Source organism: Chamaea fasciata, unplaced genomic scaffold (assembly GCF_029207755.1).
Source record: "Chamaea fasciata isolate MVZ Bird 193981 ecotype frontalis unplaced genomic scaffold, bChaFas1.0.hap1 SCAF_27, whole genome shotgun sequence".
NCBI lineage: Eukaryota > Metazoa > Chordata > Aves > Passeriformes > Sylviidae > Chamaea > Chamaea fasciata.
Window position 1 is genome coordinate 5,126,771 of NW_027094112.1, and position 26,007 is coordinate 5,152,777.

General features: G+C 57.2%; 3 protein-coding genes and 1 non-coding gene across 7 annotated transcripts; 2 read left to right on the forward strand and 2 right to left on the reverse strand.

Annotated features, from left to right (window-relative positions):
- Window positions 1-4,749: 4,749 nt before the first annotated feature.
- Window positions 4,750-4,821, forward strand: TRNAQ-UUG (transfer RNA glutamine (anticodon UUG)). Its single transcript has one exon. It is a non-coding gene; the product is annotated as a tRNA-Gln (tRNA).
- A 334-nt stretch (window positions 4,822-5,155) lies between these two features.
- On the reverse strand, window positions 5,156-18,091 carry GNGT2 (G protein subunit gamma transducin 2). 3 transcript variants are annotated; one of them, XM_066205245.1, is made up of 3 exons: window positions 13,349-13,369; window positions 8,438-8,533; window positions 5,156-7,163 (listed from the first exon to the last, which is right to left on the reverse strand). In XM_066205245.1, the coding sequence occupies exons 2-3, from the start codon at window positions 8,519-8,521 to the stop codon at window positions 7,038-7,040; spliced, it is 210 nt and encodes a 69-aa protein (XP_066061342.1). In that variant the 5' UTR covers window positions 8,522-8,533; window positions 13,349-13,369; the 3' UTR covers window positions 5,156-7,037. The 3 variants fall into 3 exon arrangements, with proteins under 3 accessions (XP_066061342.1, XP_066061340.1, XP_066061341.1); XM_066205243.1 differs by lacking the exon at window positions 13,349-13,369 and adding an exon at window positions 18,009-18,091 and having other exon boundaries at window positions 5,157-7,163; XM_066205244.1 differs by lacking the exon at window positions 13,349-13,369 and adding an exon at window positions 9,292-9,538 and having other exon boundaries at window positions 5,157-7,163.
- On the forward strand, window positions 9,856-16,671 carry ABI3 (ABI family member 3). Of its 2 annotated transcripts, none has more exons than XM_066205241.1 (9): window positions 9,856-11,233; window positions 12,121-12,288; window positions 12,754-12,930; window positions 13,564-13,649; window positions 14,193-14,288; window positions 14,730-14,908; window positions 15,015-15,169; window positions 15,254-15,305; window positions 15,960-16,671. In XM_066205241.1, exons 1-9 carry the CDS (start codon window positions 11,117-11,119, stop codon window positions 16,118-16,120), a joined length of 1,191 nt encoding a protein of 396 aa, XP_066061338.1. In that variant the 5' UTR covers window positions 9,856-11,116; the 3' UTR covers window positions 16,121-16,671. The 2 variants fall into 2 exon arrangements, with proteins under 2 accessions (XP_066061338.1, XP_066061339.1); XM_066205242.1 differs by having other exon boundaries at window positions 10,528-10,680; window positions 10,968-11,233; window positions 15,015-15,305.
- Window positions 17,939-25,213, reverse strand: PHOSPHO1 (phosphoethanolamine/phosphocholine phosphatase 1). Its single transcript, XM_066204813.1, has 3 exons — window positions 25,050-25,213; window positions 20,001-20,063; window positions 17,939-18,727 (listed from the first exon to the last, which is right to left on the reverse strand). The coding sequence occupies exons 1-3, from the start codon at window positions 25,173-25,175 to the stop codon at window positions 17,939-17,941; spliced, it is 978 nt and encodes a 325-aa protein (XP_066060910.1). The 5' UTR covers window positions 25,176-25,213.
- Between the last annotated feature and the right edge of the window lie 794 nt (window positions 25,214-26,007).

The following is a 26,007-nucleotide window of genomic DNA, read 5'->3' on the forward strand; positions in this document are numbered from 1 at the left end:
AACGCGGCCCTGACGGTTGTTTTTGGCCGTCGATTCAACGGAGCCCAGCCCTTCCCAAGAGGGGAATTTTGGGGGAAAATCCTCCAAAAAAAAAAAAAAAAAAAAAATTCAGAACATCAGGAAAAGCAGATTTCGGGAAGGGAATTTCCTGGAATTTTGCCACTCCAGGGCAGCAAAAAAAAGGACAAAAAAAAAAGAGACAAAAAACCACAAAAACGCTCAAAAAAATTAGAAAAAGCTACCTCAGGTGTGATTACCTCAGCTGTGGAATATTCTGATTTTTGGGGGGGTTTCATTTTATTTTGGGTTTTGGGGGTTTGATATTTTATACGAAGAGGTGCTAACGGGGAAGATTTTTATTTTTTTAAGGAAAAAGAGAAAAAAAAAAGAGAAATTTTTTTTTTTAGGATTTTTTTTTAAGGAAGAGTTCGGGGCCTAGTGGAAAAGATGGCAGGAATTCCCGTATTTTGGTATTTTTATGGAATTTTTTGGGGGGCCTTTCCCAGGCAGGGGAGGAATTTCAGCTCTCAGGCATCGTCGCTCTCCAAAAGAAAAAAAAATCCGGGAAAATTTGATTTTCCCACCGAGAAAAACTTGAATTTTTTTCCTTTTTTTTTTTTTTTGAATTATTTTCCTTTTTTCCCCATTTTTTTTCCCCGGGGATTTCAAGGAGTAAAAACCAAACCTGAACCCGGCGCTGCCTCCAAGGATTTTCCCAATGGGATCCAACCAAATAAATGGATTTTTTGGGAATTTTTTTCACTCCTGGGCAGAGTTTTCTATGCAAAATGGGGTAAAAAATGAAAAAATGGAGTTTTTTTGGTGCTGGTTCTATTTTCACACTCTCGAAAGCCATAAAGAGATTTTTTTTTTCGTTTTCTATATTTGATAAAAATTTTCCAGGGGGGAGTCGATCCGTCTTCTCCACTGTGGTGCTGTGAAATTTAAAAGAAAAAAATAAAATAAAACAAAAACCAGAAAAAAAAATTATTTTAAGAGATTTTTTTTTTCCTCTGTTTTACTGAGAGGAAAACAAAACCGAAAAAAAAAATAATTAATGGAAGAAATGAATTTAAAAAGAAAAAAAAGTGCAAAAAAAATGAAGTCAAAAGAGGAAAAGTAATTTTTAAGGAAAGGGAAAATAATTTTTTAGAGAGGAAAAAATAATTTTATGCAGGAAAAAATAATTTAAAAAAAGAACAGGAAAAAATAATTTAAAAAACCAGGAAAAAAAAATTTTAAAAAAAGGAAAAAGTGATTTTAAAAAAGGAAAAAAATATTTTAAAGAAGGAAAAAAATTATGAAAAAAAGGAATTTTTTTAAAAAGGAAAAAAAGGTTAAAAATATCAAAAATAAGTTTTAAAAATGGAGGAGAGAAATGAATTCATGAATTCCTTCGTGAAGTGGGAGCCAATTTTTATTCCCTACAAACGCACAGGGAGGAGGGAGAGGAGAATTCCCGACTTGGAAACCAAAACCTCCACAGGCTGACCGCTCTTGGGGAAACCCAAATTTTGGGGTGAAATCCCAAATTTTGGGCTGAAATCCCAAATTTTGGGGTGAAATCCCAAATTTTGGGGTGAAATCCCAAATTTTGGGCTGAAATCCCAAATTTTTGGGGTGAAATCCCAAATTTTGGGGTGAAATCCCAAATTTTGGGGGTGAAATCCCAAATTTTTGGGGTGAAATCCCAAATTTTGGGGTGAAATCCCAAATTTTTGGGGTGAAATCCCAATTTTGGGGTGAAATCCCAAATTTTTGGGGTGAAATCCCAATTTTTGGGGTGAAATCCAAATTTTGGGGTGAAATCCCAAATTTTTGGGCTGAAATCCAAATTTTGGGGTGAAATCCCAAATTTTTGGGGTGAAATCCCAAATTTTGGGGTGAAATCCCAAATTTTTGGGGTGAAATCCCAAATTTTGGGGTGAAATCCCAAATTTTGGGGTGAAATCCAAATTTTTGGGGTGAAATCCCAAATTTTGGGGTGAAATCCCAAATTTTTGGGGTGAAATCCCAAATTTTGGGGTGAAATCCCAAATTTTTGGGGTGAAATCCCAAATTTTGGGGTGAAATCCCACATTTTTGGGCTGAAATCCCAATTTTTGGCTGAAATCCCAATTTTTCTCAGTAAAATCCCTTTTTTTTTCCCAGCACTGGGATGAATTCCTGGATCCTGGTAACGGGATGAATTTTTGGGATCCCAGGATTGGAAGGAATTTTTGGGATCCCAGGACTGGAAGGAATTTTGGGAATTTTCAAGGCAGGAAGAGCTGATCCAGAGCAGGCAACGCCTCTCCCATGGCCGATCCTGGGAAATCCAACGGGATCAAGAATTCCTTGGAATTCCAGGAGGAAATCCGGCCTTTAAGCTGTGCCAGAGACGCCTCTTGGGATGAATTAAATCCCGGGAATTCCACAAGATGGACCAGAACCAGGAATTGATCCTGAAAATTCCGCGATTGGCCCCGAATTCCGTCGGCTTCACCTCAGGGTGGAGAATTCCATGGAATTCCAGGAATGACTCGGCCTTAACCCGTGATCTCGTTTTTCCGGTGATGAATTGGGACGAAGCCAATCCCAAGAAACTCCCCAAACAACGGGAGACGATTCCGAGAGCCTGGGAGGAGCAGAGCCCACGGAATGATCCCGGGAATCCTCATCCGGAATGGGAAAATCCCAGTTTTTCTTTTCCCAATCTACCTCTCAGCCGTAGGTGACTCTAGGTAGGGGCGACTCCCCTGGGTGTAGTTTTTAGGGAGAAAAGGAAAAAAATTCTAAAAAATAAAATTTAAAAATAAAAAGTTTTTTTTTAAAAAGTGGGTTTAAAAAAAGTAAAAAAAAAAATAGAAAAAAAATTTAAATTTACATTTTTTTCCAAAGAAAAACGTTCTTTAAAAAAAAAAAAAGGATTTAGAAACAGATAAATGAATAAATAGGATTTCTGGGATTGCTTTCCCGGGGGGAAAGTGGTTTGCGGGTCCTTGGAAGCTCCAGACCTCACGCCAGCCCCAGATTCGGGCTGGGACTGGTTTTATTTTTATTTTTATTTTTATTTTTATTTTTATTTTTATTTTTATTTTTATTTTTATTAATTTTTATTTTTTTGGATTTTTTAATACTCGATTTTCCCCTTTTTATTTTATTTTTTTTTTGCTTTTCCTTGGGTTTTTCCTCCTTCCCTTCACCCCCCTCGCTCCCCGCAGGGCTGGCGGATCCAAGGTGATAATTTGGGAATTTTTTTTACTATTTTTCCCACGGTTTTGGGGGTTTTTGGGGTGACGGCAGCGGGAGGGGAGGGGGGGACGGAGCTGAATTTCGGGTGCTGCTTTTCCCAGGAAATTTCAGGTTCTTTAGGCTAAAAAAACGTGATTTTTGAGATTTGTTTTGCCTCTTCTTTGAGTCGTTTTCACCTTTTTTTTTCCCTCCCCTCTCTTACCTCTCCTGATCCGAGTCCTTCGGTTTGGTTTTCCTCAATATTTTATTTTCTGTTGGTCACGAATCGTTTTATTTCCACCGTTTCGTCGTGAAAAAAAATAAAAGAGCAAAAAAAAAAAAAAAACAAACAGAGAAAGAAGCAAAAAAAATTTAAAATTTTCCAAGTGTTTGTGTGGATTTGTGGGATTGGGAGGGGAAAAAAAAAGGGGGAAAATCGAGGAATTAGGGGGAAATGAAGAGGGGAGGGAAAATAAAGGGGAAATTTAAAATTCGGAAAAAGGGAGAAAATAGAGGGAAAAAATAAAGGGGGAAATAGGAAAATAAATGGGAAAAAGGGAGAAAATAAAGGGGAAATGGGGGGAAGAAATAAAGAGAAGAAAAAATGGAAGAGAAATAAAGGAAAAAATGGGAAAAAAAAAAGAAATTGAGGGGGAAATAACGAGGAAAAACAGAGGGGAAAATAGAAATAACGGAGGCGATAAAGGGAAAAGGGAGAAATAAACAGGGAGAGGGGGAAATGAAGAGAAATAAAGGGAAAAAAAGTTTAAAAATGGGGGAAAAGGGGGAAATCAAGGGGAAGCAAGAAGCAAAGGAGGAGTAGGGGATAAACCGGAAAATAAATAAGAATTAGAGGAGAAAAAGGAATAAAGAGAGGGGAAAAAGAGGAAAAAGGAGGAAAAATAGAAATTAAGGGGGGAAACGGGGAGAGCAGAGGAAAAAATAAACGGGGAAAAGTTGAAGGAGAAATAAATAAATAAATAAATAAATGAAGATATGGAAAAGGGGAAAGGGAAAGAAAGGGGAAATCGAGGGAAAATGGATCAAGGGGAGACAAAAAAGGGAAATAGATAGAATTAGATAAATAAAACAGGAAAATAAGGAGGAATAGAGTGGGAAAAGGAGAAATAAAGGGGGAACAGAGAAATAAAGGGCGAAGAAGGAAAAGGGGGACAGAGGGAAAACTGATGAACACACGGAATATAGAGTGGAGAATAAATAAAGTGAGAAATAGAGGAAAACAGAGGAAGAAAGGAGGGAAATAAGGGGGAAAACCCCAGAGGAATAAAGGCAGAAATAAGTACCGAAAAAAAAAAAAATTCCAAAAATAAAGGTGGAGATCAGAGCGGCGGGCACGGGGCTGCCCCAGAGAGCGGAACGGCTCCTGTGCCGGGACCGGGGGAAGATTTTAGGGCCGGGAACATCCCGAAATCGCCCGAAATCGCCGCGATTCCGCGGGGCCGGCGGCGGGGCCGGGACGACGTCCCGCGGGCCGAGGCACAGGGAGGGCGCGCGGCGCCTCCCGGTACACCCAGCGGTCCCATGGTGTAATGGTTAGCACTCTGGACTTTGAATCCAGCGATCCGAGTTCAAATCTCGGTGGGACCTCGCGTTTCTTTTTGCCTGGCGCCGATACCCAGGAGGGCAAGAGGAAAGGAGCGGAGGGAGGGCGAGAAGCGGCGGGGGCCGCACCGGGAGCTCCGGGCCCCAACCGGCGCCCGCCGCGCTCCATTTTGTGCGCGGCCGCCGGCGCCTCACGGCGCAAGCGCGAGGGGGAAGGCGGCGGATGGAAGCCGGTGGGCGCTCCCCGCGCTCCGCCGCTGATTGGCTGAGCGCGATGTCACTCAGGCCTCCCTGCGTTACTATTGGTTAGGTTAGACGCGCCGTTCGCCCCGCCTTCTACCGGTGCGGCCCGGAGCCCTCCGGGAAGAATCGCTGTCTCCGTTTCCCATCACGGATTGGCTGTTTGGATCTGTCACTCTCCCAAACGCGTATTTTTATTGGTTCAGAGCGCTCTTTGCGCCGCCTCCTCCCTCCAGCAATCCGTAGACCCCCGCGGGGGTTCTGACTCTCCGTTCCCCATAGCTGATTGCCTACGCCTGCTGTCAATCTCGAAATGCCGCATTCCTATTGGCTACAACCTCTCTTCGTGCCCCCTCCCACTTTATTATCCGTTTCTCCCAGGAGCGAGTTCCCGCCCGCGGTTCTCCACCTCTGATTGGCTGGGCGAGCTGTGACTCTGCCAATCCCGCCTTGCTATTGGCGGGGAGCGCTCTTTGCCCCGCCCTTCCCCTCAGCATCTCCGAGCCGTCATGGCGGGTTCGCTCCCTCGGGGCGCTCAGGGCTCCCCCGGCCCTGCCCTGAGCCGCTCCTGGGCCGGCAGCGGCCCCAATCCCCTCGGAGGCGGCTTAGGCGGCTCTGACGCACCTTCCCAGCCCTTTAATGTCGATTAACGGGTCAATCCCGTCCGGCCACGGCCCGGTTATCGCCCCCGGATTAGGGGCAGCTCAGGTGGAGCTGATCGCCTCAAGGCCGTGACAAAAATATAATATTTTTTTTTTAAAACCTAAATAGCCTGAAATCGTCTTGGCTCCGTGGCCAGGAGAAGAAGCGGCACCTTTAAAATTCATTATGGAGCGTCTCGCGTTCAGCTCCGTCACTCCTCCAATAAAAAAACCCCGAATAACTTCATCAAAAAATAAGAAAATTCCCCAGGAAAAACTCCACCGAAAAGCAGGATTCAGCCCCGCTGTGCCCCCAAGTTTAAAAAAAGTAAGTCACTGAGAGATGGAGTATTAATAATAAACACAAGGCGACATTTGGGACGCCGAGGTCTAAAAAGCGAAAATCAAATCCATAAACTCTGGGTTCTTTGGGGAGTGTGTCCGGCAACAGAGAGACAGAGGCGGCGGCGGTGCTGGAGGGTTTATTGAGCAAGAAAGAACAAAATCACCTCGAGTTTGGGGATGTCGGGGGGCCGGGGAGGGCTGAAGGGAATCGGGAGGAAAATCCACCTTTTTTAACTTCTTGAGGAAAATCCACCTTTTTTAACTTCTTGAGGAAAATCCGCTCATTTTTTTATCCCTGCTTGAAAGGAACCAAAGCTCGGCTGCTCAGCAGCGGCAGGTGGCGATTTTTGGGGTTTTTTGCTTTGTTCCTGGGGGGTTTCTCTTTTTTTTTCTCTTTTTTTTCCTCTTTTTTCCCTCTTTTTTTTTCTTCTTCTTTTTTTTCCCTTTCTTTTTTTGATTTATTTTTTTTCCCTCTTTTTTTCCTATTTTTGCTTTGTTCCTGGGATTTTTTTTCCCCTCTTTTTGCTTTGTTCCTGGGGTGGCTTTTCCTCTTTTTCCTTTGTTCCTGGGATTTTTTCCCTTTGCTTTGTTCCTGCGAGATTTATTCTTTTTTTTTCCTTTATTTTGTTTTGTTCCTACGGGTTTTTTCTTCTTCTTTTTTTTTTTTTTTTCTTTTTTCCTTTTTTCTTTTCTTTAATCCTGGGGTGGCTTTTCCTCTTTTTTCCTCTTTTTCCTTTGTTCCTGGGATTTTTTTTCCCCTCTTTTTGCTTTGCTCCTGGGGTGGTTTTTCCTCTTTTTTTTTCCTCTTTTTCCTTTATTCCTGGGATTTTTTCCCTTCATTTTGCTTCGTTCCCGCGAGGTTTTTTCTTCTTTTTTTTTTTTCTTTTTTTTCCCTTTATTTTGCTTTGTTCCTACGGGGTTGTTTTGGTTTTTGTTTTTCGGTTTTTTTCCCTTTGTTCCTGGGTTTTTTTCCTCCTTTTCCCTCTTCTCGCCGTGTCGTCTGTGCCGAGGCGGGCCGGGGTTTCGGGGCCGGGGTCAGCTGACGGTGCAGCCGCCCTTCTCCTTGAAGGGGTTTTTGTCCTCGGGGACGCCCTTGAGCAGCGGGTCCTCGCCGGCCATGGACTCGATGTACTCCTTGATCTCCTTGCCCGTCTTGGACACCTGCGGGGCAAAGGGGGAAATTCCCGAGTCCCAGGAATTCCCGGTGCCAGATATTCCTATTCCCGGAAATCTCCAGTGCCCGTATTCCCGGTGCCCAGACATTCCTAATTCCCAGGAATTCCCAATTCCCAGCGATTCCCAACTCCCAGCCATTCCCAATGTCAACATTCCCAGTTCTCAGACATTCCCAATTCCCAGAAATTCCCAGTGCCCAGACATTCCTGGTGTCCAGAAATTCCCAATTCCCAGACATTCCCAGTGCCCAGACATTCCCAGTGTCCACATTCCCAATTCCCAGAAATTCCCAGTGCCCAGACATTCCTGGTGTCCAGACATTCCCAATTCCCAGAAATTCCCAGTGCCCAGAAATTCCTAATCCCGAGCCATTCCCAGTGCCCAGAAATTTCCGATTCCCACATTCCCAGTTCTCAGACATTCCCAGTTCCCGGGAATTCCCAGTTCCCGGCCATTCCCGGAGCCCACAGAGCCGTGAATGCAGCTGGGAGAGGGGAACGGGGCATCTACCTGGGATGGGGCATCCCAAAATCACCCCTGGGGCATCCCAGATAACCCTGGGCTGTCCCAGATAACCCTGGGCTGTCCCAAAGGATCTTTGGCGTGTCCCAAAGGATCCCTGGGGTGTCCCAAAGGATCTTTGGGGTGTCCCAAACAACCCCTGGGGTGTCCCAAAGGATCTTTGAGGTGTCCCAAAGGATCCCTGGGGTGTCCCAAAGGATCTTTGAGGTGTCCCAAAGGATCCCCGGGGTGTCCCAAAGGATCTTTGAGGTGTCCCGAAGGATCCCTGGGGTGTCCCGAAGGATCCCCGGGGTGTCCCGAAGGATCCCTGGGGTGTCCCGAAGGATCCCCGGGGTGTCCCGAAGGATCCCCGGGGTGTCCCGAAGGATCCCCGGGGTGTCCCAAAGGACCCCCGGGGTGTCCCAAAGGATCTTTGAGGTGTCCCGAAGGATCCCTGGGGTGTCCCGAAGGATCCCCGGGGTGTCCCGAAGGATCCCTGGGGTGTCCCGAAGGATCCCCGGGGTGTCCCGAAGGATCTCTGAGGTGTCCCAAAGGATCCCCGGGGTGTCCCGAAGGACCCCTGGGGTGTCCCAGAGCATTCCCGGGGTGCCCTGGGCACCTGTCCAGGTGTGGGGCTGGGAGGGGAACAATTCCCTGGAGGGCCCGGGGGGGCTCGGGCTGCCCCTGCCCGGCTTTGGGGGGGCGACTCCTGACTCGGGGGTCTCGCCCTTCTCCCGAGGACGGGAAATCCAACTGACCATCTGCCTCTCGTTCTTCACCTCCTTCTTCAGCTGGTCCAGCTCCATCTTGAGCAGCTCCTTCTCCGTCATGTCCTGCGCCATCGTGCCCTGGAACTGAGGGGAGAGCGGATTATTGGGATTATCTCTGCGTCCCAAGAGGATTGGGACCCTCCTCGGGGTCCCCGAGCGGCGGCTCGGGACGTCTTCCCGGCTCGTCTGGGGAATGAAAATTAATTAATTGGGTTTTTATTTCCTCCAGGTTTTTACAGCGCGGCCCTGAACTCCAGTATTTCCATGGCCTGGAAAGTTTTGGGGACCGTGGAGGTCGGGAAAACCCGACTCTTTTTCCCAAGAAAACCCAACCCCTTTTCCCAAAAACCTCCAACCCTTTTCCCCAAAAAGCCCAGCTGTTTTTCCCTAAAAAACCCCAACCCTTTTCCCCAAAAAACCTCAACTCTTTTCCCCAAAAAACCCCAACCCTTTTCCCCAAAAACCCCCAACCCTTTTCCCCAAAAACCTCCAACCCTTTTTGCCCCAAAAACCCCAACTCTTTTTCCCCAAAAACCCCAACTCCTTTCCCCAAAAACCCCAACCCTTTTCCCCAAAAAACCTCACCTCTTTTCCCCAAAAACCCCAACTATTTTTCCCCCCAAACACCTCGCCTCTTTTCCCCCAAACCCCCAACTCCTTTCCCGAAAAACCCCATTTCCCCCCCCCCAAAATCCCCCGTCCTCCCCCCGGCTCCCTGTGCGACACCCCCACCCCCGGGAGCTCCTGGAGGAGCCCCAAACCGGCCGAAATCCCAGATTTTTCCCCAAAGCCTGGAATTTCAAACCCCGGATTTTTCCCCCCGGAGTCGGCGGGGGGCTCACCTGGGGGGGCCGGGGGGCCGCCCCTGTGTCTCCGGGGGTCGCTCAGAGCCCCATGGAGGGGAGGGCGCGGCTGCGGCGGGGCCCGGCGGGCGGGCAGATGTCTTGGCCGCCTAAGCCGATAATGGACTCAGCGCCCTAAGCCCGTCAGGTGTCCGGGATTAGCGCCCAGGTCCCGCCCGACGGTGGGAGGGGGCCGGGGGGGCGGCCCCGGAGACCCCCGGGGGGGATGACACCTGGGGTGACACCTGGGGAGGAGCCACAGCAATGACCCCCGGGGGGGCGGCCCCGGAGACCCCCGAGGGGGATGACACCTGGGGGTGACACCTGGGGAGGAGCCACAGCAATGACCCCCGGGGGGGCGGCCCCGGAGACCCCCGGGGGGGATGACACCTGGGGGTGACACCTGGGGTGACACCTGGGGAGGAGCCACAGCAATGACCCCCGGGGGGGCGGCCCCGGAGACCCCCGGGGGGGGATGACACCTGGGGTGACACCTGGAGTGACACCTGGGAGTGATTCCTCTGGGGATGATCCACAGGAGTGACCCCCAGGACTGACCCCTGGGAGTGACCCCTGGGAGTGACCCCCGGGGATGCTCCCTCGGGATGACCCCTCTGGGAATGATCCACAGGGATGACCCCAGGAATGACCCCTGGGGATGATTCCTGGGAATGACATCTGTGAAATGATCCCTGGGAGTGACCCCTGAGAGTGACCTCCAGGAGTGACCCCTGGGAATGACCCCTGGGGATGACCCCTGGGAGTGACCGGGCGGTGCCGGGGCAGCGCCGTCCCGGTGTTCCCGGTGTTCCCGGGGACAGCTCCGTCCCGGTGTTCCCGCTGTTCCCGCTGTTCCCGGGGACAGCTCCGTCCCGGTGTTCCCGGTGTTCCCGCTGTTCCCGGTGTTCCCGGTGTTCCCGGCGCTCTGAGGAGCGGCCCCGCAGGAAATCCATCCTTTCCCTCGGGGAAATGCGCTCTCAGGAAGGGCCCGGCCCCGCCGGGGGGTCCTGCTGTCCCCTCCCGCTGGGGACAGAGCCCGGGAGGCCCCGCGGGAGCCCCGGGGGCTGCGGGAGGAGCGGCACGACGGGCGGGGGGGGTTTGCCCAGCGCCGGGAAACGGGAATTTCCTGCGGCCTCGCCCGCGGGGATGCGGGACGCGCCTGGCCAAGGACGCGCCGTCCCCGCCGTGTCCCCGGGCAGGGGACACGTCCCGCCGGGCCCTGAGCGCTGCCGGGATCCGGGAATGTTCCCGGCCCGGCCCGGCCCGGCCCTGCAGCCGCAGTTCCCGGGATTCCCGGATCCCGGGATTCCTGGATCCCGGGATTCCCGACTGTGCCCCGAAGCCCGGGAGGGCGGCGGTGCCTCGGGGCTGTGGGCACAGGTGGCACAGGTGCGGGTCGGGATCCTTTTGGGGTCGGGATCCTTTTGGAATCAGGATGATTTTAGGCTCAGGATGATTTTAGGGTTGGGATCTTTTGGGGGTCAGGATCCTTTTGGAATGAGGATGATTTTAGGGTCAGGATCCTTTTGGGGTCAGGACGGTTTTGGGGTCCCGATGATTTTGGGGTCCCTCCCCGACCCTCCAGCCCCACTTCCCCTTCCTCACACCCTCCCCCTCTCCCACCCCCACCACATCCTCATCCTCATCCCCGCGCCTTCCTCCCGTGTCCGGGACAGGGCGGGGTGTCCCTGGAGGGGGGGACGGGGACACCGCGGCGCCCTCGGGCCCTGCGTCAGCGCCTCCAAAACCCCGACGGCGACGGCGACAGCGACAGCGACAGCGACAGCGACAGCGGGGCAGGAAGCGAGAGCCGGGCCCCGGAGCGATGTCGGAGCTGGAGCGGCTGCGGCTCAGCCACATCCCCGAGGGCCGGCGGCTGCTGCGGGACCAGCACGAAAACCTGCTCCGGGTGGCCGAGTACTGCCACGGAAACTACCTGCGGGTCAGCCCGGGCCCCGGGGGGGGCAGAGGAGGGGTCCCGAGGGGTGCCCGGGGCCGGGGGGGGCAGAGGAGGGGTCCCGAGGGGTGCCCGGGGCCGGGGGGGGCAGAGGAGGGGTCCCGAGGGGTGCCCGGGGCCGGGAGAGGGTCCTCAGGGTGCCCCGGGGCAGGCTTTGCCCTTCTGAGTGGTCCCAAGTGGAGGTTTTGCCCCCCCTGGCTCGTCCCGAGGGGTCCCCAGGGCAGGTTTTGACCCTCTGGCTGGTCCCACGGGGTGCCTGGGGGAGATTTTTTTCCCTCCTGTCCCCGCTGTCCCCCCTGTCCCCGCTGTTCCCGGGGGCCCTGGTGTCCCCGCTGTCCCCCCTCTCCCCGCTGTCCCCCCTGTCCCCGCTGTCCCCGGGGGCCCGCAGCCGGCGGGGCGGAGCGGAGGGGAAATGCTCGGAGCTATTCCGGGAGCTCAGACTGTCCCCGCACAGCTGCGGCCGCCACCGCGTGTCCCACACGTGGCCTCCAGCTGTCCCCGCGGGTGGCGCTCAGTGACCCCCGGAACCCGCTGGGACATCATTCCCGGCAGGAATTCCCGGTGAATCCCCGGATCCCGAGGGAGCCCGAGGCAGGAATTCCCGGCAGGAATTCCCGGTGAATCCCTGGATCCTCTCCCCTCAGCAGCACCGGGGGGGAAGTCGGAGGCATTGGGAAAGCAGAAGGAAATGCTCCCGGTGACAGTGACAATGCCAGTGACAATGAAAACGACAGTGACAATGCCAGTGCCAGTGACAATGCCAACAACAGTGACAATGCCAGTGACAGTGACAATGCCAGCGACAGTGACAACGACAGTGACAGTGACAACGACAGCGACAGTGACAATGCCAGCGGCTTTGTCCCCCGCAGGCCAGCGACAAGAGGCGGGCGCTGGAGGAGACGATGTCGCTGAGCACGCAGTCCCTGGCCAGCGTCACCTACCAGGTGAGCAGCGTGGCCGGCGCCTTCCTGCGCCTGCTGGAGCTGCAGGCGGCCCAGGTGCGCCGGCTGGAGGGTGACGTCACCTGCCTGGCACAGGTGAGACCCCCGGGGGGCTGTGGGGTCGGGAAAAGGGTTTTGGGGCAGCTCAGAGGGCTTGGAGACCCTCCCCGTGCTGATCCAGCTCCTGGCTCCCATCCCATTGATCCCATTGATCTTATTGACCCCATTGATCCCACTGACCCCACTGACCCCATTCACCCCACTGAATGATCATTGATCCTGATCCTGATCCCATTGACCCCACTGATCCCATTGACCCCACTGACCTCACTGACCCCACTGACCCCACTGGCCCCATTCACCCCACTGACCCTGATCCCATTGATCCCATCCCGAATTCCCATCCCATTGATCCGATCCCACTGATCCCAGTGACCCCAAATCCCCCCCCGCCCGTCCCCTCCCTCCTGCGCAGGCGCACGGGGCCGGGGGGGAGCCGGGGGGCGGCCGCAGATTTGGTGGCACCCTGGGGACACCCTGGGGACAATGTCCCCCCGGCAGAGCGTGGACATCCACCAGGAGAAGGTGTCGCGGCGCGGGATCGGGGCGCTGGCCGTCCCCAGGAGGGTCCCCGGCCGTCCCCAGGTGCTGCCCCCCCCGGAGCCCCCCGCGCTGGAGCCCTATTACAGGAAACCCCTCAACCTCAGCGCCCTGGACCACGTGGGACACGGGCTCAAGGTCAGCGGGGGTCACACCGCGGGGCGGGGGGGTGGCTTTTGGGGTCATCAGTGTCCCCGGTGCCCCCGGTGTCCCCGGTGTCCCCCATGTCCACAGTGCTCCCAGTGCCCCCAATGTCCTCGGTGTCCCCAGTGTCCCCAGTGTCCCCGGTGTCCCCACCCTGAGCCCTCCTGCCTGGAGAAGTGGGGTGCAGCCCCCTCAGCTCTGGGGGTCCGGCACCCCACAGAACCCTTCCCACTGCAGAAAACCCCACAGGAGGTGTTTGGAGCCCCACTGATCCTTTCCCACTCCAGAAAGCCCCACAGGAGGGGTTCAGACACCTCCCAGCCCCACAGAATGTTCCCCAGGGCAGAGACCCCCCGGGAAGGTTCCGAACCCTCCCAACCCCCCCACGGGAAGTGGCGGCCGCGGTTCTCACGGTTCTCACGGCGCCGGTGCCGCCCCCGCGGCCGCCGCTGCTCCGGCGCCTCCTTCCGCTCCCGGGGCCGCTTCCCTTTTTGGGGTGAATGTCCCACCCTTTTTGGGGATTTCTCAGCCTTTTTTTGGGGAGATGATGTCCCACCGTTTTTGGGGGGCTGTCCCCCCCGGGGTGGCTGGCAGGGGTGTCACCAGCCCGTGTCCCTGTCCCCACAGGACACCAGCACGCAGCTGTCCCGCACGGGGACGCTGGCCCGGAAAAGCACCAAATCCTCCTCGGCCCCGGCTGTGGGGACACTGGGGTGAGACGGGCCGGGTGTGGGGACACTGGGGTGACACTGGCCGGGTGTGGGGAGTGGTGTCACCTGGGGGGGTGGCACGTGGTGTGGGCTGTTGGGGTCCTGTCCTGTCCCACCCCATTGATCCCATTGATCCCATTGATCCCATCCCATCTCACTGATCCCATCCCATTAATCCTATCCCATCCCACTGATCTCATCCCAACTCATTGATCACATTGGTCCCATTGATCTCATCCCATTGATCCCATTGACCCCACTGAACCACTCATTGATCCCAACCAATTGATGCCATTGATCCCACTGGTCCCATTGATCCCATTGATCTCCCTGACCCCACAGACCCTGTTGACCCCATGGATCCCATCCCATCCCATCCCATCCCATCCCATCCCATCCCATCCCATCCCATCCCATCCCATCCCATCCCATCCCATCCCATCCCATCCCATCCCATCCCATCGATCTGAACCAATTGATCCCATTGGTCCCATTGATCCCAGTGACCCCAGTGACCCCAGTGACCCATTGACCCCGTCCCCACAGGAGGGGCAGCCGTGTCCCCGAGCCCGTCCAGCCGCCCGTGGTTCCCCAGGGGAAACTCCCGGGACCCCCCGGCAGCTCCGAGCCGCAGACCCCCAGGTACCGGGGTTGGGGACCCCAAAAAGGGATTGGGGGACCCCAAAAGGGGATTGGGGCTCAGGTACCGGGGTTGGGGACCCCAAAAGGGGATTGGGGGACCCCAAAAGGGGATTGGGGCTCAGGTACCAGGGATTGGGGACCCCAAAAGGGGATTGGGGCTCAGGTACCGGGGATTGGGGACCCCAAAAGGGGATTGGGGCTCAGGTACCGAGGCTGCTCTGGGAGTTCAGGGAACTGGGGGAAAACAAATCCCCCAAAAAGGTTTTGGGAAATGATGGGAAAAATATGGGAAAATGATGGGAAAATGGGACACTGTGTGGGGAACAGAGCTGCAGAGCCTGGTGCCACACGGTGCCACCTTGTCCTGGCACGGGACAATGTCTGTGCTCGGGGTGGGGACAGAGCCAGGCCCCCAACCCTGACCCTGCTGCTCCTCCACAGCTCCAGCGGGGAAGGAATTCCTGCCCCGCCACCCCTGCCGGGGCCACCAGGGCTGGCACTGTCACCTCCGGGGCCACCGTCACCTCCGGGGCCACCTGGGCTGGCACTGTCACCTCCGGGGCCACCCCCTGCCATCCCAGCTCCACCACCCCTCCCTGGGGACATCCTGCCACCCCCAGGTGAGTCCTCAGTGCTCCGGGGGGGTCACAGGGTCACGGCGGGCTGCTGTCACCCGTCCCCATGGATTTTGGGGATCACCCCTCACTCCTTGCGGGGTTTTTGCAGCCCCTGAGGACCTCGAGCCGCTGCCACCACCACCAGCTGTGCCTGACTTTGGGGACACGGCCCTGCCGCCGCCACCGGCTGTGCCTGGCCTTGGGGACACGGCCCTGCCACCGCCACCGGCTGTGCCTGACTTTGGGGACACGGCCCTGCCACCGCCACCGGCTGTGCCTGACTTTGGGGACACGGCCCTGCCGCCGCCACCGGCTGTGCCTGGCCTTGGGGACACGGTCCTGCCGCCACCACCAGCCCCAGAGGAGCCTCCGTGGGCCCCCGAGAGCTACCTGGAGAAAGGTACAGGTGACCCTAAACCCCCCGGGGGAGGTACAGGTGACCCTAAACCCCCCGGGGAAGGGCAGGGATGATCCCAAAGCCCCGAAATCTCCCGGCCCAGCCCCCTGGCAGTGCCGTGACCTCTCCTGTCCCCTGGGCCGACCCCGCCCTGTCCCCCGCGGTGACTCGGGTGTGCTCCATGTCCCCTGTCCCCTATCGCTTGTCCCCTGTCCCACAGTGGTGGCCCTGTCCCCTGTCCCCTGCAGTGACCCATGTCCCCTGTCCTGTCCCGCAGTGGTGGCCCTGTCCCCTGTCCCCTGCAGTGACCCGTGTCCCCTGTCCCGCAGTGGTGGCCCTGTCCCCTGTCCCCTGCAGTGACCCGTGTCCCCTGTCCCGCAGTGGTGGCCCTGTCCCGTGTCCCCTGCAGTGACCCGTGTCCCCTGTCCCCCCGCGGTGACCCGGCTGTCCCCTGTCCCACAGTGGTGGCCCTGTCCCCTGTCCCCTGCAGTGACCCATGTCCCCTGTCCTGTCCCGCAGTGGTGGCCCTGTCCCGTGTCCCCTGCAGTGACCCGTGTCCCCTGTCCCCCCGCGGTGACCCGGCTGTCCCCTGTCCCACAGTGGTGGCCCTGTCCCCTGTCCCCTGCAGTGACCCATGTCCCCTGTCCTGTCCCGCAGTGGTGGCCCTGTACCCGTACGAGCGGCAGAAGGAGGACGAGCTGTCGCTGGAGCCGGGCCAGGAGCTCTGGGTCACCCGGCGCCTCCCGGACGGCTGGTGCCAGGGCCACCGGGGCCGGGAGTCGGGAATCTTCCCCGGGAATTACGTGGAGCCCGTCTGAGCCCCCCCAGCCGCCGGATTTCCTGGGAATTTCGGCTTTTGGAGACGGGAATTTTGGCTTTTGGAAGCGGGAATTTTGGCTTTTGGAGACGGGAATTTTGGCTTTTACAGCACCGGGAATTTTGGCTTCTGCAGCTCTGGGAATTTCAGCTTTTGGAGATGGGAATTTCGGCTTTTGGAGCACTGGGAGATTCGGTTTTTGCAGCCAGGAATTTTGACTTTTGGAGATGGGAATTTTAACTTTTGGAGATGGGAATTTTGGCTTTTACAGCACCGGGAATTTTGGCTTTTGCAGCTCGGGGAATTTCGCCTTTTGGAGACGGGAAATTCGGTCTCTGCAGCGCCGGGAATTTCAGCTTTTGGAGCCCCGAATGCCCACCCCAGAGCATCCCCTGCTCCTGCCCTGACCCCCCTCTGCCCCCCCAGCCCCTGACCCCCCGAATTTCCCGCACGCCGAGGAACGCGCAGAGCGTTTTTCGGGTTTGTTCTTTCGGCTTCCCGCCGTGCCCCGGCGTTTCCCGCAATACAGAGAGAGCTCCGTGCTCACCCGCAGCTTCGTGTCTTTAATTCCGCGGCTTTGAGTTCCACGCGGCGGGACGGCAGGAGGAGGAGGAGGAGGAGGAAGAACAACTCGGGGCTGCTTTGGTTCTTTTCCCGCGGGGTTTTTTGGGGGTTTTTGGGGGTTTTTTTGGGGTTTGGGGGAGGCAGGGCCGCCCTCGGGGGTCGGTAAGGCTGCGGAGAGAGATCCGGGAAGAGCCAACCCCGGGCCCTGCAGAGTGCAATTAGAAAAGGGCTAATTAGGGGTAATTAACACCGCGGTGGGGAGGGGGACACGGCTCGGGGGGGGGGGATTTTGGCACCTCTGAGGTGGAATTCCCAATGGGATCAGGATGGATTTCCCAGCCGGAATTCCCAGTGGGATGAGGAAAGGGGAAGCAGCTGAGGGAGCAGGAATTTCCCAGCCGGAATTCCCAGGAATGGGGAAGGAGCCCAGGGAGCAGGGATGGATTTCCCAGCTGGAATTCACTCCCAGCGGGATCAGGAAGAAGGAAGAATCCCCCAGGCAGGCCAGGGCAGGAACAAGGACGTGCCCAGCCCACGGGGAGCCGGCTCCTGGACTTTCAGGAATTCTCTTTGGAGGCCAAAAGGGAAAGGAAGCGACAACAACGACAACAACGACGACAACAATTCCACGGAGAGATCCCCGAGATCCCCGAGATCCCTGAGATCCCCGTCAGCGCGCGCCTGCAGCTCCCGGGGCTGCACAAAGTTCATTCCCCAGGGAACGGGGCTGGGACAGGCAGGAGGAGACCCCAGGAGTGAGGGCAAGAGAGCAGGGGGTGCTGAGACCCCCAAAAGCTGCAGCGTTTCCTTCCTTCCTTCCTTCCTTCCTTCCTTCCTTCCTTCCTTCCTTCCTTCCTTCCTTCCTTCCTTCCTTCCTTCCTTCCTTCCTTCCTTCCTTCCTTCCTTCCTTCCTTCCTTCCTTCCTTCCCTGATCATTTCCTCCCTTCCCTCAGCATTTCTTCCCTCCCCTCAAAATCTCCTTCCTCCCTCAGCATTTCCTCTCCTCACTCCCCTCGGCATTTCCTCCTGAATATTTCCTCCCCTCAGCATGTCCTCCATTCCCTGACCATTTCCTTCCTCCCCTCAGCCTTTCCTTTCTTCCCTCAGCCTTTCCTCCCCTCCCCATTTCCTCCCCTCCCTGATCATTTCCTCCCTTCCCTCAGCCTTTCCTCCCCTCCCCATTTCCTTCCTCCCCTCATTATTTCCTTCCTCCCCTCCCCATTTCCCGCCCTCCCTCACCATTTCCTCCCTTCCCTCACCATCTGCCCCCCTCATCCTCCCCTCCCCGCCCTGAGCCCTTCCCGCGGAGCAGCTCCTGCAGGTACCTCACCACCTCCACGGCCGACTCCCAGGGCACCACGGCGGCGCGGAACTCGCCGGGCCGCTCCTCCTGCCCCTCCCGGATCAACCTGTGCATGGGGTAACCCTTCCTGGGGAAAGCCACGTCCTCCTCCCTCAGGATCCCGGCGGGACAGAAATCGTTGGCTCCGTCCCCGACGTAAAAAACCCGGCGGAACTCCACGTCCTCCCGCGCCCTCTCCCGCAGGTACTCGCCCAGGATCTTGCCCTTGCACATGTTGGCCGGGCACCGCGGGCACGCGTGGCTGTGGTAGGGCCCCAGCGTCAGGAACCCGCGCCGATCCACGCCCGCCGGGTTGCTGAAGATTTTCCGGAACAAGGACCTGGCGCCGGCCGCCTCGAGCTTGGCCTCCACGCCGAAGACGTTGGCGTCGGAGATGAGCACCACCTCGAAGAGCTGCCGGTGCTTGGAGAGGAACCGCAGGAGCTCGGGGACGCCGGGGGACAGCGGGAGGCTCTCGTAGACGGCTTTGAGGTCGGCGGGGCGCACGCCCTGCTCGCCCAGCCACGCCAGCACCCGCCGCATGTGCTGGTTGTAGGACGCGGCGTCGGCGTCGTGGCGCAGGGCCGGCGGCAGGGCCCGGCCCCGCAGCACCGAGTCGTCGCTGTTCTCGTCCACCAGCGTCTCGTCGAAGTCGAACACCAGCAGGAAAAGGGGAGGCGGGCTGGAGGACGTGGGGGAGCCCTGTGGGGAGGGGCCGGGGTCACCGCCGTGTCGCTGTCACCGCGGTGCCATCGGGGCGTCATCGTCGCTGTCACCGGGGCGTCATCGTCGCTGTCATTGGGGTGTCATCGTCACTGTCACCAGGGTGTCATTGTCACTGTCATTGGGGTGTCGCTGTCACCGCGGTGCCATTGGGGCGTCATCGTCACTGTCACCAGGGTGTCATTGTCACTGTCACCGGGGTGTCATCGTCACTGTCACCAGGGTGTCATTGTCACTGTCATTGGGGTGTCACTGTCACTGGGGTGTCACTGTCATCGGGGTGTCGCTGTCAGTGGGGTGTCGCTGTCAGTGGGGTGTCATTGTCACTGTCATTGGGGTGTCATCGTCACTGTCACCGGGGTGTCATTGTCACTGTCATTGGGGTGTCGCTGTCACCGCGGTGTCGCTGGCATTGGGGTGTCACTGTCACTGGGGTGTCCCTGTCCCTGTCCCTGGGGTCTGGTGGCCACTTCCAGCCCATGGCCTGCTGGCCCCAGCCGGGCCGGGAGGGGTTAATCCGCCCTGTGCCCGAAACGGGATCACCGGATCACCGGGATCACCGGGATCACCGGATCACCGGGATCACCGTGCCGGCTAATCCTGGCCTGGCTAATCCCGCCCGGGGTCACGGTGTCCCCCCGAGGGATCCAGGAATTTCCGGCTTTGGGAAACAGCTCCGGGATCACCCGTGACCCCACGGCGGGGACACCTGGGACAGGGGAGGGGACACCTGGGACAGGGGAGGGGACACCTGGGACAGGGGGGGGACACCTGGGACAGGGTTGGGGACACCTGGGACAGGGGAGGGGACACCTGGGACAGGGGAGGGGACACCTGGGACAGGGGGGGGACACCTGGGACAGGGGAGGGGACACCTGGGACAGGGGGGGACACCTGGGACAGGGGAGGGGACACCTGGGACAGGGCTGGGGACACCTGGGACAGGGGAGGGGACACCTGGGACAGGGGGGGGGACACCTGGGACAGGGGAGGGGACACCTGGGACAGGGGAGGGGACACCTGGGACAGGGGGGGACACCTGGGACAGGGGAGGGGACACCTGGGACAGGGCTGGGGACACCTGGGACAGGGGGGGGACACCTGGGACAGGGCTGGGGACACCTGGGATGGGGGGGGAACACCTGGGACAGGGGAGGGGACACCTGGGACAGGGGAGGGGACACCTGGGACAGGGTTGGGGACACCTGGGACAGGAGGTGACAGGAGGTGACCTGGGGACAATGACACTGACCTTGAACAGGCAGGGCAGCCCCATGCCCTGGCAGCACCTCCTCATCCTGCCACCATCCCCGGCCTGAGGGCGGCAAAGCACAGGGAAAAAAAAGAGAATTTGGGTTAAAAAGAGAGAATTTGGGTAAAAAAAGAGAATTTGGGTAAAAAAAAAAGAGGGAATTTGGTCAATTCTGGGACTTTTCCCTGGATTTTCCCGAGTTTTTCTGTTCCAGGGTGGGGGGATTAAAGGAGGGCAGAGCGCATTTAAAGACTCTGAGGCCTCTTAATTCCTCGTGAGGGCAGAGAGAGGAGAGCAAAAAGTCTGGGAAGAGCAAAAAAATGGGAAGAGAGAGAAAAAAAAAGGGAACAGGGGAAAAAAAGGGGAAGAAGAAAGTCGGGAAAACCCCCCAGGAATAGCAAAAAAAACCCGGGAAGAGCAAAAAACCTGGGGACAGAAAAGAAGAAAAGAAGAAAAAAAAAAAAGGAAAAAAAAAGAAAAAAAAAAAAAAGAAAAAAAAGGGGAAAAAAAAAGAAAAAAAAAAAAAGGAAAAAACCCCAGCAAAAAATGCCAGGAAGAGAAGAAAAAGAAAAAGAGAAAAAGAGAAAAAGAGAAAAAGAGAAAAAGAGAAAAAGAGAAAAAGAGAAAAAGAGAACAAGAGAACAAGAGAACAAGAGAACAAGAGAACCCCGGGAATGGTGAAAACCAGTGAAAACAGCCCAAAACCACCCCGGGAACATCGGCCCTGCTCCAAACCCCCCCCCGGATTTTTTCCCCAATTAATTCGGGGCGTTCCTTCGGATGGAGAAACTCTCCTGGACCGAAAGCAAAAGCCGCAATTCCGCCGACCCCTGGTGGTCCCAAAAAACTCTCTCCGGCGGCTGAAAATGCAGGAATTTCCCAGGGGATTCCAGGCGGGCCCGGGAGGATCCCGGTGATTTGTCAGCAGCGGCAGAAAAGGGATTTTTGGGTTTTTTTTTTTTTGCGGCTGAAGGTGATTTGCGGGAGATTTGGTTGGCTCCGAGCCCGGCTCTCGATTATTTTGGGCACAAAAACCACCCGTGACTCTGCTGGAATTAAAAAACCCCGCAGCACCTGGAGCAGGGGAAGGGAGCCCGGGATGAAAGCTGGGCTGGAAATCTCGGAAAAAATCCAATTTTAAAAATGTTTGGTGAGGCCTGGAACCGCAGACCGGGCGTTTCTTTGCTAAAAATAATAATAATAAAAAAAATAGCCCCAGAAAAGAACCTGAGGGTTTATTTACAGACCGAAATTGGAGGTTAAAAAAGTCAGAGCCGGGCTGGGAGCGGCTCCCAAAGAGGGAAAAAAAAAAAAACCAAAAAAGGGATTGAACGGGAAAGAGGAATCGGAATTTTGGTCGCGGTGAGGAAAGAATTTCGGAATTATTTTCAGCGGAGAGAAAATAAACTTGGGGTGGAGCCTCAGGGGAGTTCGTGGTGCTGAGGTGAGAAAAGAGCCCTGGGGTGGCCGGGGGACGTTGGGGACATTGGGGACACCGGGCCAGGGAGGGAAACGGCCCCAAAAAACTCCTCTGGGCCCGAGGGTTTGGGGTTTGCTGCTCCCCCAAAAACGGCCCCAAAACCCGCCCCAAAAAACGGCTTCAATCCGCCCCAAAACCGGCCCCAAAACCCGCCCCAAACCCACCCCAAAACCGACCCCAAACCATCCCAAAACCGGCCCCAAATCCATCCCAAAACCGGCCCCAAATCCATCCCAAAACCGGCTTCAAACCAGCCCAAAACCTGCCCCAAACCCACCCCAAAACCGGCCCCAAACCCGTCCCAAAACCGGCTTCAAACCAGCCCCAAACTGGTCCCAAACCCACCTCAAAACCTGCCCCCAAACCGACCCAAACCCAGCCGAAAACCGGCCCCAAACCGACCCCAAAGTCACCCCAAAACCGGCCTCAACACTGCCCCAAATCCGCTCAAAAAACCGCCCCAGAACCAGCCCCAAAACCGCCCCAAACCCGCCCCAAAACCGGCCTCAAAACCGCCCCAGAACCAGCCCCAAAACTGCCCCAAAGCCGGCCTCAAAACCGCCCCAGAACCAGCCCCAAAACTGCCCCAAACCCGCCCCAAAACCGGCCTCAAAACCGCCCCAGAACCAGCCCCAGAACTGCCCCAAAGCCGGTCCCAAAGCTGCCCCAGGACTGCCCCAAACCCGCCCCAAAACCGGCCTCAAAACCGCCCCAGAACCAGCCCCAGAACTGCCCCAAAGCCGGTCCCAAAGCCGCCCCAGAACTGCCCCAAAGCCGCGATAAATGGGAACAAAACGGGCCCGAAACCCCGAGGCAGTTCGGGATTGAAGCCGGGTGGGTGATTTGGGGATTGAAACCCCCCGAGGGCACCGGGAATCCCCAAAATCCCAAATCCTCGCGACACGGGAAAGGAAATCCCGACCCGACAAAGGAGCCCCGAATTCCCCCCAAATTCCCCAGATTCCCCGGGATTCAGCTCCACCCCTGATCCTGCTCACACGGGGGAAAAAAACAAAAAAAAATAGGAATTTTCCTGGATTTAAATTAATCCTCGGGCACACCCGGCGGGAGCGGATCCCAAATCCCAAATTCTGGTCGGGGATGGGACAAAAGGAAATCCCGCAGGAACAGATCCCAAATCCCAAATTCCTGCTCCGGGATGGGATCAAGGGAAGGGAAATCCCGGCAGGAGAATTCCCCAAGCCTCAAAAAAAAAAAAAAAAAAAAAAAAAAAAAATCCCAAAAAGCGCAGCCGGAGATCCGGGAAGGAGAAATAACCGGGATAACTCCGGGATAACTGCTCAGGAATAAAGGTTTGAACTCGCCGAGTTTGGGGCGAGGGTCGGAAAAGTCCCGGGAATTGCCGGGAAGCGTTTCCCGAATTTCGGGAATTTGGGGATTTCTGTCCCCACGGAGCCGAGCGGGGAAGGGTCGGGACCGGATCCCAAAATCCGGCCCCGCCCCGGTACCGGGAAATCCCGGGATAACCGGGAGAATTCCCGGGGCAGCGCCGCTTCCCCCCGCCCCGTGCCCGGCTGGGAGGTTTTTAACCCCAAATTCGGGTTTGTTTTTTAAACAAACTCCAACCCCAATTTCTGCCCTCCCTGGAGCGAATTCCAGCGGCGGGGCGGAATTCCCGGGAAAGTCGGAGAGGAATTCCCGGAATACCCGAATTCCCGAAAGCCGCGAGGGGAGAAGCGGGACCGGGACACGATCGCGGCGCCGCTGGAGTCAAACCCGACCCGGGATCCCGGAGGAGGAGAAATTCGGGAAGTGCTGGGAATTCCCGGGAATTCCCGGGAGAGGAGCGCTGGGAAGCGGCCCCGGTCCCAGCCCCGGGATCCCCCCCGGACCTTCCCGGGCTCCGAATTCCCGGGAACGGGCGGAGCCTTCCAGGTCACCTCGGGTCACCGGGGCTGCTCCGCTTGTTCCCGGTGTTTGTTTTTTTCCTGCCGGGAATTCCCGGTTCGGTCCCGGGGATCCAACCCCGGATTTCTCCGCCCCCGGTCCGGCCGCGGCTTCTCTCCCGGTGCCAGCGCACCGGCTGCGGCTCCGGTACCGGCACGGTCGCTGCCGGTACCGGCGGGGCCGAACGCGGCCGCTCCGTGCCCCGGTACCGGCAGCTCCCGGTACCGGCGGGGTCCGACCGTACCGGCACCCCCCGGTCCCGGCACCGTCAGCTCCGCTCCCGGCAGGATCCCCCCGCTCCCGGCAGGGTCCAACCGGGGGTGACCCTTCGGGGCGGATCCGGCATCTCCCGGTGCCGCCTGTCGCCTCCTTACCGGCTCGGAACCTGCCGGGAGCGCCCGGTCCGCCCCGGTGCCGGAGTGTGCGGGGGCGGCGCGGGGGCAGCCCGGGCTCGGGGCCGCTCCGGGGCCGCTCCGGGGCCGCTCCGGGGCCGCTCCGGGACCGGTTCGGGGCCGGTTCGGGGCCGGTTCGGAGCCGGTTCGGAGCCGCCGCCGCCGCCGGCGCTGCCGCGAGCGCGGCCCCTTTAAAGCGACGCCACCGGGGCCGCGCGGAGCCGCCGCAGTGCGCCGACGTCACCCCCCGCTCAGCCAATGGGAGCGCAGCATTCCCGCCGCGGAGGGGGCGTGCCCGGCACAAACCACGCCCCGTTCCCCGAGGGGCGGGGCAGCGCCCGCCGGGTCCCGCCCCCGCCCCGCTGCCAAAAGTTGCCAAATCGGGAAAAAAAAAAAAAAAACTCCAACAAAATCCCGGTTTTTCCACCCAAAAACCGCGCCGTCCTTGGGCGACCGCTGAGGGGGAGGTTCTGCCCTTAAAGGCCAGAGAGAAAAACGGCGGAATTGTCCCCAGAATGCGGCCGGGGATGGGATGCTCGGCCCGGGGGTGGCCCCGGTGGCCGGTGCCCGGTGCCCGGTGGCCGGTGGCCGGTGCCCGGTGCCCGGTGCCCGGTGCCCCGTGGCCGGTGGCCGGTGGCCGGTGGCGGCCGCAGGCGGGCGGGGAGCGGAGCCCTGGAGCTAAATTTGGGAGCCGGGACAGGGAATTGCAGGGTGGAGGCGCCAGGGGCAGCCCCGCCCGGGGTTATCGCCGGCACCGCAGGAGCCGCCGAGATAAAAATACCGGCGCCGGTAAAAACCCCGCCCGAGGTCGCCTTGGTTTGGGGTTTTTTTAATTAATTTTTTTTTTTTTTTTTTTTGCTGGTTTTTAATTAAAAGCGTCCCGGAATGGAAAAGGCGCGGGCGGGATTCCAAAGGTCGGGAAAAGCCGCCCGCGGGGTTTTTTCTTCTCGCTCCCTCCCCGGCCCGGGGCGGCAGCGCCACGTTGTCCCCGCAGTCCCAGCCCCAAAGGTCGCGATTCGGAGCCCCAAGTGTCGCGATTCGGAGCCCCAAGTGTCGCGATTCGGAGCCCCAGAGGTCGGAGTTCTGGGGGCTTCGGTGGGATTTTGTCGCAGAGCGGAGCTCGGAGCGTTCCTGGGACCCTCCCGGGGCTGGAGGTGCCTCTCCTGGGGAACGGCAGGGAATTCTTCCAGGGAATTCTTCCAGGGAATTATTTTATCCCCTCCTCAGCCTGGGACCCTCGGCTCTGGGACTCTCCCGTTTCCCCCGCACCTTCCCCCGCTCCAAGCCGCAGATTCCAAAGGGAGAATTCCCGGCGGGCTCCTCCTGCCCCTTCCCGGCGGGCTCCCGCGGGCCAGGGACCAGCCCGGGATCATCCCGGGATAATTCCGGCCCCATCCCAGCCCCGGGATTCTGGCAGGGACGCTGCGGGGATTTTCCACGGCGGAGAGGCGCGGGCAGCCGGCGGGGACTGAGCCGGGCCCGGGCCAGCTCCTGGAAAACCGCGGAGATTCTTCCAAATCCCTGGATCAGCTCCTGGAAAACCGCGGAGATTCTTCCAAATCCCTGGATCAGCTCCTGGAAAACCGCGGAGATTCTTCCAAATCCCTGGATCAGCTCCTGGAAAACCGCGGGAGATTTTTCCCAATCCCCGGATTCCCGCAGGGGCCGGGCTCCCGGCAGCTTCCCGGGTTCCACGGGAGAATAAAACGGGGAAAAGCGGCGAAATAAAATGGGGGAAAGGAGAAATAAATAGGGAAGGGGGAAGGGGGAAGTGAATGGGGGAAAGAAGGCAAAATAAAATGGGGGGAAAGTAAAATAAAAATGGGGGAAAGTAAAATAAAATGGGGAAAAGTAAAAATAAAATGGGGAAAATAAAATACAATGGGGAAAGTAAAATAAAATGGGGAAAAGTAAAAATAAAATGGGGAAAATAGAATAAAGTGGGGAAATAAAGCAAAATAAAATGAGGGGGAAAGCAGCAAAATAAAATGGGAAAAGAACGGAAAATCAAATGGGAAAAAAACCCCACAAAACCCCAAAAGTGGCAGGTGCAGGAAGGAGCGAACCCCTGGACAAATCCTTTGGAATTTCCCATCCCTGCGGGATTCTGGGGGTGCAGCAAAAACGGAAATCGGGGAAGAAACGGCAACAAATCCCAGCCTTGAGCTTCCTGCGTTTGAAACCAGATTTTCCCGGAAATTCCTGCATTTTAAACCTGGTTTTCCTG